Raw genomic sequence first — 13,629 nt, forward strand, 5'->3', positions numbered from 1 at the left:
TCAAACCACATCAAAATAACGAATCGCACCTCAAATCAAAATCTATGAACTTTGAACTTTCAAATTCTATATCTTGTGCCGGAACCTACCGAATCAAGTCCGATTGACTTCAAATTTTGTACACAAGTCATAAATGACATAACGAACCTATTCCAATTTACGGAATTAAATTCCGACCCCGATATCAAAAAGTCAACCCCCCGGTCAAACTTTCCAAAAATTCAACTTTTGGCATTTCAAGCCTAATTCCACTACGGACCTCTAAATAATTTTTCGTATATGATTCTAAGTCCAAAATCACCATACGGAGTTATTGACATCATTAAAATTCCATTCCGGAGTTGTTTGCTCAAAAGTCAACTCTCCGGTCAACTATTTCCATTTAAGCTTCTAATTAAGGATTGTTTATTTTAATAATTCCGAATCTTCTGAAAAATTAAATCGACCACACCCGCGGGTCATAATACGTATTACGAAGTTGCTCGAGACCTTAAGTCGCTGAACAAGGCGTTAATTCTTAAAACGACAAGTCGGGTCGTTACAGAATTATTGTGGAATTAGAGATTTAAGACACCGAGTGGGTTAAGATCAGATTAGAACAACTAATGTTGATTGATGAAAAACGGCTAGCAGCAGTGTGTTTTGACCAGTTATACCAGCAAAGAAAAGCACGCACTTATAATAAGAAAGTGCGCCCGAGGCACTTTGAGGTAGGCTAGCTCGTTTTAAAATGCATCATTCCGCACCAGGTAGAAGCTAAAGGAAAGTTCACCCCGAACTGGCAAGGACCCCACATCATCAAGAAAGTGTTACCTAAAGGGGATTTGCACTTGGTAGATGAAGAAGGACTGGTACCAGATATGAGTATTAACACAGATGCAGTCAAAAGATATTATGTTTGACACATACCCACTGTAGAACTTCGACGCATCAATTTTCTCAGATCGAGATAACGAAGGCTAACCCAAATAGGTGTCACCTTTTTGTTAACCCTTTTGAGCCATATTTGTCTTCTTGGTTTTCCCTTCTTTTGGAACCCGTGTAAAAAAAACTTATGAGTCATTGAACTACGTTCGACTTGATTCTGAAAGGATACGTAGGCAGCCTCTCTCTGGGGTTCAGTCACACCAAAACAAAAAATCCACATTCCCCCAAAGTTGAAACTGGGGCAGATGTTACAATGGATTGGCGATAGTTTCGCCCGAAAGGTCCCAAAGTTGTAATTCAATCCAAATTCTTTTTATCCAAATCCTTTTTAAGTCCTTTCGATCAATCAACGAGAATGTTCAAGAATAGGAGTATACAGTTATTTGGATCTGATGTAACCAAAATGAGAGAGTCTTACTGGTAAAAACCCTCACATGCACCATATGGCGATGACGAGCAGAGAAAATGAAAATGAGAGAGTCATGTAGTGAAAACTTGCAAAGAGCACTATAAAGCGATGGTGAAAAAAGAAATGAGAGAGGTCAGTTAGCGAAAACCCGCAAAGGGCGCTACTAGCCGAATGAGGGTCTTTGATACTCCGGTATGAGCACAACCAAGACAGTTTCAAAATGAACATTTGCGAAGGATTTTGAGAATTAGACAGCTCATACGGATCAAGCGTTCAGTCCAAAATGCATGTCATGATTCATTGAAGTCGGCACATACCTCCAGATAATTCTCCCTATTCCTCTCCCCCGAAAGGAGCACCTTTTGTTTAGACACAATTCCTTTTTTCACTTTCAATTTATTTTTTCTATTTTAACCCATAATTTTTCTTTGAGTCCTTTTTCGATCTAATCTTGCATCAAAAGCAAAGAAAAGTCATGGATGCAAAACTAACTACAGTTTCCCTATAATACCAAGCATAATTTGGGGCATATACGACATTGATAAAGGCACGAATCCATCTGTGATCTCTTTTGATAAGACGAACAAAGTGTCTCAAAGAAATTGAAAAGGTCGCCTAAGCAAGACTTGCTTCGTGGGAAAAGTTGATAAGCACTACAGACACAAACGGGTACTAGGTGCAAGATAACTAAGTTCGATTTTAAAGTAAATTTACCTTGCCTTAGGGACAAGGGTTAGTGATACCATGGATATCCGGATATGAAACAGTCGGGGGCAATATCGGAGAGCCAAGGTCTCCAGGAAGCTATACAGAGTATCCAAACATCTCAGTACCATACTGACATAATCAATTCTTCTACAGCAATGGCCGTGACTTCAAGATACTTAAGGCATCAAGGCCGCAAACCAACCACCACTTTGAAAACTCACAGTTTTTCTTTGTTTGAAGCAGGAACAAAGCAGTGCAGAATGGAGATTCTCAAAGGATGAATGTCACCAAACGTAAGCTCCTTAAAAATCTCTGTTTTCTTTAATTTCAGCACGCATCACTATTGTTCATACCTCCCATTTACGTAGCTTAACTCAGGTAGAACCATTTCGCCTAGGGGGATCCGGCTCATAGTATCGGGTCGAAGTACTCTTCACTCATGTTATTTTACGTAGCTCAACTCAGGTAGAACTTTTTTGCCTAGGAGGATCCAGCTCATAGTTCCGGGTAGAAGTACTCTCCGCTCAGGATGTTTTACGTAGCTTAACCCAAGTAGAATCTTTTTGCCTAGGGGATCCAGATCATATTTCTAGGTAGAAGTACTCTTCGCTCAGGTTATTTTACAGTATCTTAACTTAGGTAGAACTATTTCTCCTAGGAGGATCCAGCTCATAGTGCCGGGTAGAAGTACTATTCGCTCAGGTTGTTATATATAGCTTAACTCAGGTAGAACCTTTTCTTCTAGGGGGATCCAGCTCATAGTTCCGGGTAGAAGTACTCTTCACCCAAGCCTGTTTTATGTAGCTTAACCCGAGTAGAACCTTTTTTGCCTAGGGGGATCCAGCTCGTAGTTCCGGGTAGAAGTACTCTTCGCTCAGGTTGTTTTACAGTAGCTTAACCCAGGTAGAACCATTTCGCCTAGGGGGCTCCAGCTCATAGTTTCGGGTAAAAGTACTCTTCGCTCAGGTTGTTATACATAGCTTAACTCAGGTAGAACCTTTTCGCCTAGGGGGATCCAGCTCATAGTTCCGGGTAAAAGTACTCTTCGCTCAGGTTATTTTATGTAGCTTAACCCAGGTAGAACCATTTCGCCTAGGGGGATCCAGCTCATAGTTCCGGGTAGAAATACTCTTCACTCAGGTTGTTATACAAAGATTAACCCAGGTAGAACCTTTTCGCCTAGGGGGATCTAGCTCATAGTTCCGGGTAGAAGTACTCTTCGCTCAGGTTGTTATACATATCTTAACTCAAGTAGAACCTTTTCATCTAGGGGGTCCAGCTCATAGTTCCATGTAGAAGTACTCTTCACCCAGGCCTGTTTTATGTAGCTTAACTCGGGTAGAACCTTTTTCGCCTAGGGGATCTACCTTATACTTCCGTGTAGAAGTACTCTTCGCCCATTCCTGTTTTACGTATATTAACCTGGGTAGAACCTTTTTTGCTTAGGGGGATCTAGCTCATATTTTCGGGAAGAAGTACTTTTTGCCCATGTTTGTTTTTCGTTGCTTAACCCAGGTAGAACATTTTCGCCTAAACGGATCCAACTCATATTTCTGGGTAGAAGTACTCTTCGCTCAGGCTGCTTTTCGTAGATTAATCCAGGTAGAACATTTTTGCCAAGGGGGATCCAGCTCATATTTCTGGGTATAAGTACTCGTCGCTCAGGTTGTTATACATAGCTTAACCCTGGTAGAACCTTTTCGCCTAAGGGGATCCAGCTCATAGTTCCGGGAAGAAGTACTCTTCACCCAGGCTTGTTTTACGTTGCTTATCCCTGGTAGAACGTTTTTCACCTAGGGGGATCTAGCTCATATTTCCGGGTAGAAGTACTCTTCACCCATGCTTGTTTTACGTAGATTGACCCGAGTAGAACCTTTTTCGCCTAGGGGATCTAGTTCATATTTTCGGGTAGAAGTACTCTTCACCCATGCTTGTTTTACGTAGATTGACCCGGGTAGAACCTTTTTCGCCTAGGGGGATCTAGCTCATAGTTCCGGGAAGAAGTACTTTTCACCCAGGCTTGTTTTACGTAGCTTAACCCTGGTAGAACGTTTTTCACCTAGGGGGATCTAGCTCATATTTCCGGGTAGAAGTACTCTTCACCCATGCTTGTTTTACGTAGATTGACCCGGGTAGAACCTTTTTTGCCTAGGGGGATCTAACTCATATTTTCGGGTAGAAGTACTCATCGCCCATGCTTGTTTTTCGTAGCTTAACCCAGGTAGAACCTTTTCACCTAGGGGGTCCATCTCATATTTCCGGGTAGAAGTACTCTTCGCTTAGGCTATTTTTCGTAGCTTAACCCAGGTAGAACATTTTCTCCTAGGGGGATCTGGCTCATATTTTCGGGTAGAAGTACTCTTCGCTCAGGCTGTTTTTTCGTAGCTTAACCTAAGTTAGAACATTTTCGCCTAGGGGGTATCCAGCTCATATTTCCGGGTAGAAGTACTCTTCGCCCAGGTTGTTTTACGTAGCTTAACCCAGGTAGAACATTTTTGCCTAGGGGCACCAAACCATGGTTACATTTCCTTTTCAGTAGTACATGGCACCAACCCCGGGGTACATCCCTTTTTTCAGTAATATAGGGCGCCAACCCCTGGTTACATTTTCTTTTTCAATAATACAGGGCACCAACCCTTGGTTACATCCCTTTTTAGTAATACAGGGTGCCAACCCCTAGTTGCATTCCTTCTCAGTAATACAGGATGCCAACCCTTGGTTATATTTCCTTACCAGTATATGGTACACCAATCCCTAGCGGTGTTTGCCCACATAGGGTACACCAATCCCTAGTTGTGTTTTCCAACATATGGTACACCACTCCCTAGTTGAGTCGAGCTGAAATGTAGGGTACACCACTCCCTAATATCCTTTGCAGTATAAGATACACCAATCCCCGATATCTTTGTTAATACGGGGTACACTATTCCCTAGACATTTTCTCCAACATAAGGTACACCAATCCTTAGTTGAGATACCATTTATATAATCAGGGTACACCATTCCCAAAGAATCATATTTTCCCAGGGTACACATATCCCGACCTTTTATTGTTTTTAATAATGAATTAGTATAGAGTTTTTGTTATAATAACTCACGAAATTTTCCTAGTGAAAACTGGGACAGAAAAATTTTGTTTGTTTGTTTATTTTGGTGTCTGAACAGGTTTTACCTCGAGGCACAGGGTTCGAGATGACCAAAAGAAGAATTTTGCAATCCAGAATAAAGAAAAGAAAACAAAAAGAAGTGAATCCAAAATGCAGAAGAGGATGAAAAGATGTGGATTACTCAAGACGGCTGAAGTTACGAGCTTTACATTTTCCGTTTTGATCAAGTAGAAGAATGAACTAGCACCTACAGCTAGCAAGCATCAAGGTTCAAATTAGAGTCTGCGTGAAAAACCAGTCAAGACTCAAGATCAAGTTTTAGAAGACTTATAAATAGGAATCTTATAACTCATAGCTGATAGGTTTGTTTAGTTTCTTTTGATTTTGATGTAATAACAGGACCACAGACTGGAGCCTCGACGAAACCTCACTCAACTCTCCAACTCATCATTCCATCACTCTTCTTGAACTACACGCGACATGATTCCCCTATAACCCGGAATATTTAGGTTGTCCAAAATCAGTACTCGGTTGCACTCTATCTTTTATTTCTTTTCCTTTTGAATAACAGTTTGGTAAAAAATTAGTCACATGGCTCACCTAATCTTTGCATGAAAATGCTTCATGTTTTCAAGCAAAGAGGGGCAGTTGTGAGCACCTAATATTTTTAATATATTTGAATTTTTATCACCTTTTATTATGTAAATATTTTTAGAAATTTAATATATATTTTTTAGCTTTGTTACACTTTTTTATATATAGGGTAAAAATTATAAATAATTTAAAAGGTCAATTATTATTATTAATATTATTTTTATTTTTATTTTTATCTTTATTTTAAAATAAAATGAATTAAAAAACCGATTTTTTTTAAAATATTTTTTAAATTTAGGATGGGAATACAAAATAGGAAAAGTAGAAGTATGGAATTAAAAAGTAAAGTAAAAGTAGCTGAAAATTATTTTATTTTAAAAAGTAAAAGAAAATGGAAAATTAAAAAAATTAAAGTAAAAGAATGTGAAAATTTTAAAAATGAAAAGTCAAAAAAAGTTGGAATTAAATAATAAAAGTAAATGTAGTTGAAATTCTTTTTAAAAAAAAAAGTAAAAGAAAGTGGAAATTAAAAAAAAAGTAAAAAAAGTGGAAATTAAAAAAAAAGTAAAATAAGTGAAAAAGAAAAAAAAATAAAAGAAAAGGAAAGTGGAAATTTATTATTTTAAAAAATAAGAAAAATGGATAGTGGGAATTTTTAATTAAAATATAATAAAATAATAAAATAATTTTAAAAAAAATAAAAATCTGAAAAAATTTCGAATATTGTTTTCTATAAATAGAAGAGAAAATGTGAAGAAAAAAAGGAGAGAGGAAGAGGGAGGAGAGAATTGAAAAAAAAAACTTATTCTTTTGCGTTAAGGGAATTTCTACTCGTTTCATTCTTTATTCCTCTTTCTTTCGAAAAATCCAGCAATTCATCACCCTATTTAAGACCCAAAATGCCTCAAATTCAAGCCTAAAAATACCTTGTGAAGATTCATTGGTAGTTATCTCTCTCACGCCAAAAACCAGCAGCCTCACGAGATACAGTCGAGTTTCGGTCCGGGCTCTAATTTTAGAAGGTTCATTGCTAGATTTTCTGCTCATTTGCGATTTGCCCTTGGTTTGGTGTACTTGTTTGGCTCAGAATTAATTTTGCGTTAATCAAGTTCTGAAGGAAATTTTTGCTTAAAGGTTCATTACTTATCCTCCCTTTGTTAATTATTTTATTGTTTTGTGTGATGTTCTTATAGACGTTCATGTGATAATTTTTTGTATTGTTTTATTTATATACATTGTCATGTTGTAGTTTCTTTTTTTACATGTTTCAAGTTATTTGTCAACGGATTATTTGAATAGGATTTCATCTTAATTAGATTTGCTATTTAGAATTAAGAATAAAGATCTTGCCATATTAATGGGTCATGCGTTGGAGTTCAAGTAAGTTAACAAAAAATGAGTTACGACATTTAATAGAAAAGAAAGAATTAGACATGGGTTGGATTGAGTATAAATCTGCCAGACCCAATAATTTTTGTCACTAGATTAATAATTAGTCTATTCTTCCATAATAGATAAATGTCTCATAATTTCAAAGATAGAGTAGTAAGTTGTAAATATTTCTAAGTGTGAATAACTTGTCAATACTTTAAATAGCTAAAATATTTTCCGACTTCCAAATAATTTCCTATCCATAAACTCTTGGTCTTACAATAATTTCAAATTAGTTTAGGGAAATAATACAAGTGCGCGTTCACGTGACTTGACCAATCAACTTCGAATAATAATAAGTGTGTTATTGATTGTGTACACGTACGTGTGACATGATTCTTGACGCCAAAAAAAATGAGTACACGTACGCGTGACTTCTTTCAAGATAATTTTCATAAATATAATCAAGCAATAAAAGCGGACATAGGTAAAACATGAGAACCAATAAAACACAGGTTATCCAAAAATAATATAAGCCAAATGTAGTCAATAAAGCGACCGTGCTAGAACCACGGGACTCGGGGAATGCCTGACACCTTCTCCCCGGTCAACAGAATTCCTTACCCGGACTTTATTTTCGCAGACCAATCAAATCTTCCTTTGATTAGGGATTCAAATAAAAGGTGACTTGGAACACCCAAAAAATCAATTCTCAGTGGCGACTCTGTAAATAAAATAACCACTACTCAAATTTGTCAATTTAATTGAAAAAACTCTATAACCCACAACAATCCATAAAACACATATATCCTTTGGGGGTATAAAAGGGGTGTGACACTCCTGTCTAACTTGTATTCCAGATAGATGTTGTATTTTATTATATTTCATAGTTGATGCTCATGCACTTGTGACACCGGTTTTGGGGGGTTCCTACAGGTTATTCATCATTGTAGTTCGTGATATATTATCATTCACCCTGTAAATTCTATTTCATGTTATCTAATTAATGAAAAGTTATGATTTCAAATTACTAAAATGAGTAAGTAAGTTGATAGATCACTGTTGACTTGCCTGACGACAGTGTTAGGTGCCATCACGACTTTTAGCGGATTCTGGGTCGTGACATTAGGAGGTCTTTAGGGTATTAACTCTTCTGATTTTTGTTCCTCTAGCTCTTGACAAGTAAAAATCCTGGCAAAAATATTCACGACCCTCTAGACTTGACAACTTTATTTAGTTTCCCCATAAACTTCACGTGGTTTTTAATACCCCCATGAATACATTTGATAGTCTTGACCCTCCTAGATGCTAATGTGGTAAAGAACGTGAATACAATCTCTTTTAGGCGCGTGGGCGGAAAGAAAATCAAAAAATTAGCCTCCAAATGGGGTATTTTTCAAATATTGATTGTCACATAATCAACTAGAACGATTTATTTGTTTCAATTGTATTTCTCATTTTTTTTTCTTAATATATATTACATATTTTTTCCCAATTGTATTTTTTTAAACAAAATAAATATATTTCAACTATGTATTTCTTATCTTTTCTTCCTGTCCAAATCTACAAAATGTTGTTGAAACTCCATTTATTTTAGCCACATAAGAAGAAGATTTAGCCAAAGTAATGAAATTCAAATGGTATATTTTTTACAAAATGAAACAAGTACTGTGTATTTCTATTTTTATTTTCATGCAATGATTATTTATTTAAACTATGCATTTTTCTTCTTTTTTTTTTTTTTGTAAAATTCACAAATATTTGGTCGCAATTTTACTATTCTTAAGTAAATTTTTTATTTAGGCCAATAATGGAGTTCCAACCACGTAATTTTTATTTTATTTTTTAAGATGCAATGATAATATTTTCTAACTGTGTATTCCTTTTTTCGTGACCAAATATGTAAAAGTAACCTAATTAAAATATTATTATCTTTAGTCAAATAAAAATTTATAGTCAAAATAATGTTATTTGAAGTTATTTATACAGATTTTAATATAAAAAAAATAATTTAAATAGTTGGTGAACTTAAAAAGATAAAAATATATAATTTTATTGTAAAAAATGCCATATGGACAAAAATATTTATGTGGTAGTACGTGTGTCACACTCCCATGGATTGTCAGCGTCCACGAGGGTCGAGGCTAGAAATCGTGGATCGAGGCTAGAAATTGCCAAGTTTAGAAGTGTATAAAACACCACGTGAAGTTTAAGGGGAAACTAAATAAAAGTTGTAAAGTTTTGGGGTAAAGACTATTCTGCCGAAAATCCTTTTTTCTTTCCTGGATACAACCCAATACAAAATTCCACTTGCTCTTTCAATAATAAAAAGTTCTTGTAGGTGCGACTGTAGGAAAAATGAATTCAACAATAAGAAAATAAAACGAAAAGATCAGAATAAAAATGACACACTTATGCCTAAGCAGTAAAACAAGCTTCTTTTGGTCCATGAAAATGAGAGATCATTTCAGAGGTCCAAGTGATCTTATCCTGTCCGATTCCCTCATAAAGAAAATTTTCATGGTGGATCCAATAACACATGAATATGATAAGTGCCTCTCCTCTGCTATCAGTCATAAGTCTATTTTGTTCTGCACTGTAAGACAAACCAATTATGTTAATACACTAATTAATTATTTGGCGCTTATGGATGAATAATCTGATTTTTTTTTAAAAGTTAATTAGTGTTTCCAAGTTGAAACTCAGATATTTAGTTAGAATTAAATAAAATGTAGTATGAGTTGTAATTGGTATATCAAAGTTATCAAGAAGTACTTTTTAAAATATAAATCAGTTAGAATTCATTTTGAGTTAAATCTTGAAAAGCGAAAATTGGCAAACATTCGATACAAATAAAATATTTCTTACTTTGGTACTGACTAGTGAATGAAGACCAAATGATCTTCTTTCTTCATTAACATGACAATTATGTTCCTTTTTTTTTGGTAATTTCTTCTAATCTCTTCGCCTTTTTAATTTTCATTTACTTTTCGCAAACATTAGAATTTCTTTTTAATTACAAAAAAAAAAGGGGGGGGGGGGGGTTGGTTTACCTAGCTGAAGAATTACAAAGGAGGGATTAATTGACAAGCTGCACTTTCATCTCAATAGCACTGGAATCAGCAACGGGTGGTTGTGACTTTGATTGTGTACCGTTTTCCATCTGCTTGAGGTTCTGTTGGTAATAAATTTGCCTCAACCTCTCTATTTCTCGTTTCAATGCTTCTTGATGAGCTATATATTTCACGAGAGGAAAATATAACGATATAAGTGAAGACTAAGTAACCCTCTTATTCCAAAATCAACATCAGTCACTAATATTAAGTGTAGATCGATCATGAAAAATGAAAATTAGATCTAAGGGTGATCTGGAAATCGAATAATGCAATTGATCACCCTGAAGTGTAACAAACTAATTAAGCCTCCACTAGTAGTAAGTATTTTTTTTTTTACGACTAACACTTTATAAACACAATTTTTTCCAAGTTGGAGGGGTTCAGTGTTGTCTTTTTCTAGGAGGATCATAAAGCCAAACATAGCTTACTATGGAACTTTCATAAATTTAGTGATCCATTTAGTTTTGTTCATATTCAATTAGGATAACTTCACTTCTGATCCCACAACTACTGACAAATTCTATTTTTAGTTCTAGTGATATTTGCCTTATAAGCAATTAATTTTATAATTTGCAAAATTGTATACTTTTAGTCTCGTTACATGTTGTATCATCATTGACCCGTTAGTTGACTATCGAGGCAGCGAGAAAAAAAACAGCTAACGTACCTAGATACTCATTATGTCTAAAAAAAAAAAAGAAGGTATTGTTTGAATTTAGAAAGTCAAACTTTTTAATTCTGACAGTGAATTCACACATAAAATCTTTAAATTTTGTTGAAATATAATTTACATATTTGAAAACTACATAAAAGATACTAAGTCACAATAATTGACAATTCAAAATATTTAAAAAGCATATGAAAAAATCGTGATTAAAAAAAAATTGCTTGATTCTGAAATTCGAATAGTGTGACATAAATTAGGACAGAGGAAGTATAAAATATTGTACAGATTGAAAAAAAAAAAAAGAAGAAAAAATTTACCATCTTTAAACAATTTATCTTGGGCAAGAGCTGCGATTCTTTGCCTGAGGGCACTATTGTCAACGTTTAGAACCAAACGTTGATGGTCCAGAAATGCAACTCTTGGTGACAATACCGAAACTTCAGCCTTCAAAAAAACAGAATAAAAAGGGGGCCAATTCAGAAATATTCTAAATGAAAATCTCCAAAGAAATTAAACATCTTGAATTACTGTTAGTAGAAAAGAAAAATTCTCTGAATTATTTTACATACTTGAAGTGTGCTAACACTACGTTCCAGCTCCGACACGTACTGCAGTTTCCTCACCCGTGATCTTTGTGCCGATTGTCTGTTTGCCAATATCCTGACATTCAATTAAATACAAGATTTATCTTACTATAGAATAAATAAATGTTGAAAATAATTTGGCTTGCTTTGAATGGTTATTTGCTTTATTTTCATATTATTACTTTTAATAATTGGGTAATTATGTTTAGTTACCTTTAGATGATCCCATGGTTTAAACAATTTCTAACCTTAGTACTATTAAAAAGAGACCTTGTCAAATATAATACTATTCATGATTATACTCCATTCCACATGCAGAGAGACAGATATAGAGACAAACAAACATAACATTTCAGTTTAGTCATAAACGAGTATATCTGTACTTTATATGCTTAAAATACGTATCATAACAATCAATACTCCAAAATAAATAATTCATTATTTTTAATTTACGTGACACACTGTACTTTTTAATTCATTACAAAATGAATAATACTTTTAAATATGAAAATAATTAATTTTAAACTTTCGATTTTACCCTTAATAAAAAATTATAATTATATCTAAAATCACAAGTTTCAAGAATTTTACAATCACACATATACTCTTACATGTTTTGAACTATAAATTTCAAAAATCTTTAATTCTTTCTTAAAATTTGTTCAGACTCAAATTATGTCACAATAATTAAAAATTATAAGAGAGTAACATAATACAGTCTCCAAGCACCTTAATGAGAATGTCAAAGCATGATGTAGGAATAATGATATGTATGTGTCAAAAATAAATGGTATACCTTTTAATTCTCTTAGGATCAACAACCTTTTCACAAGAATATTCAATACTTGCATGAGTAGGTGTTGGTTCCTCAGTAGTCTTGCATGAGCTTTGAACTTCCTCATTAAGCTGCTGCATTTGATCACGGTCGCCGCCGCCTGCAATCATCCTTTTATTATCTTCATTAACATTGATGTAATCAGACGGCGACGACGGGTTCGAACACGACATATTGTCGTGTTCGTCGTCGTTAAACATGGACATGATCTGCTGCTCATCATCAAACCTCTCAAATTCCTCATTACCAGTACTGGTTCCACCCGAACCCGGAGTTGATGATAGCCTTCTGCATTCCTCCACCATTGGAGTCTCCAAGAAAGCAATGGAGTCGCTCATTGATCTCCGGTGGGACCCGCGTTTCGTCGAGAAGTCGAGGAATTCGTCCGCCCATAAAGGGTTATTGTTAGCAGCAGTTGCATTGGGAGATAAGTTGTCCATTTTCTGAAGTGAAAAATCAGGCCAATTTGGTGTCATGTTAGGCACTCTTGGAGGTAACTGTGCCATTTTCCTTTCTAACTAGCTGGAAAAATGGGAGTTTCAAGAATGTAGCTAGAAAACCAAACTAGAAAAGAACATATACAGAGACATTAATTCATGATAATTATATGATATCGACATTGTCATGAGACCATATGTATAACTTTGATTTGTCTCATTAACGAGCAAATTAAACTGTCACCTTTCTTTCTCTCCAATAATGATCATTTCACCAAAATTAAGGGGATGGTGGGGTCACATGGGGGGGTTTGAGACAGCTATAGAACAGCTGGTAGGAAGTTTGAGTCTCAACTGTATTACTGGAAAGTAGGACTAGTTTAATATATAGGGGACTTACACCACATGTGCCCTTGTGCTCATCACTCATCTCATAAAGCCTCTGGCTTCTTTTTCCTTATTATTTTTTTTTAATTTCAAAAAAACTCGTAGTACTGTTTTGTAATGGCCTAATACTAAATTAGATTTCGTGGATGGTCATGGAATTAACAGGTCAAATCATAATTCTAAACTTTGCAACAATAAACAATCTCTATATTTTGCATAAAAAAGTTCGTTAACCAAATGCTAGAAATGATGACTTAGCTGTAAGATAAGATAAAATTGTCAAATAAGCACCCGCGGGCAACATACCATATTCATATAACACAAATTCACCAAAGGTTATGGTAGAGACTTGGTAAGTATACCAAATGTTGGCGTTTGATAGGAAATACTTTACCTTTAAAGTAGGATAAGAAATCCATATTAATCGAAACCCATAAGGAATATCGAATATCGAGAGAAAAATTTTTTGATACGCGGACATCCAAAT

The 13,629-nt window shown here is 35.0% G+C and overlaps 1 protein-coding gene across 1 annotated transcript; it reads right to left on the minus strand.

Moving 5' to 3' along the window:
* Positions 1-9,379: 9,379 nt before the first annotated feature.
* LOC107794181 (basic leucine zipper 34-like) lies at positions 9,380-13,097 on the minus strand. The gene is made up of 5 exons (XM_075242131.1): positions 12,280-13,097; positions 11,469-11,559; positions 11,217-11,343; positions 10,170-10,350; positions 9,380-9,712 (listed from the first exon to the last, which is right to left on the minus strand). The coding sequence occupies exons 1-4, from the start codon at positions 12,822-12,824 to the stop codon at positions 10,196-10,198; spliced, it is 918 nt and encodes a 305-aa protein (XP_075098232.1). The 5' UTR covers positions 12,825-13,097; the 3' UTR covers positions 9,380-9,712; positions 10,170-10,195.
* Between the last annotated feature and the right edge of the window lie 532 nt (positions 13,098-13,629).

Source organism: Nicotiana tabacum, chromosome 21, assembly GCF_000715075.1.
Source record: "Nicotiana tabacum cultivar K326 chromosome 21, ASM71507v2, whole genome shotgun sequence".
In the NCBI taxonomy this organism is placed as follows: domain Eukaryota; kingdom Viridiplantae; phylum Streptophyta; class Magnoliopsida; order Solanales; family Solanaceae; genus Nicotiana; species Nicotiana tabacum.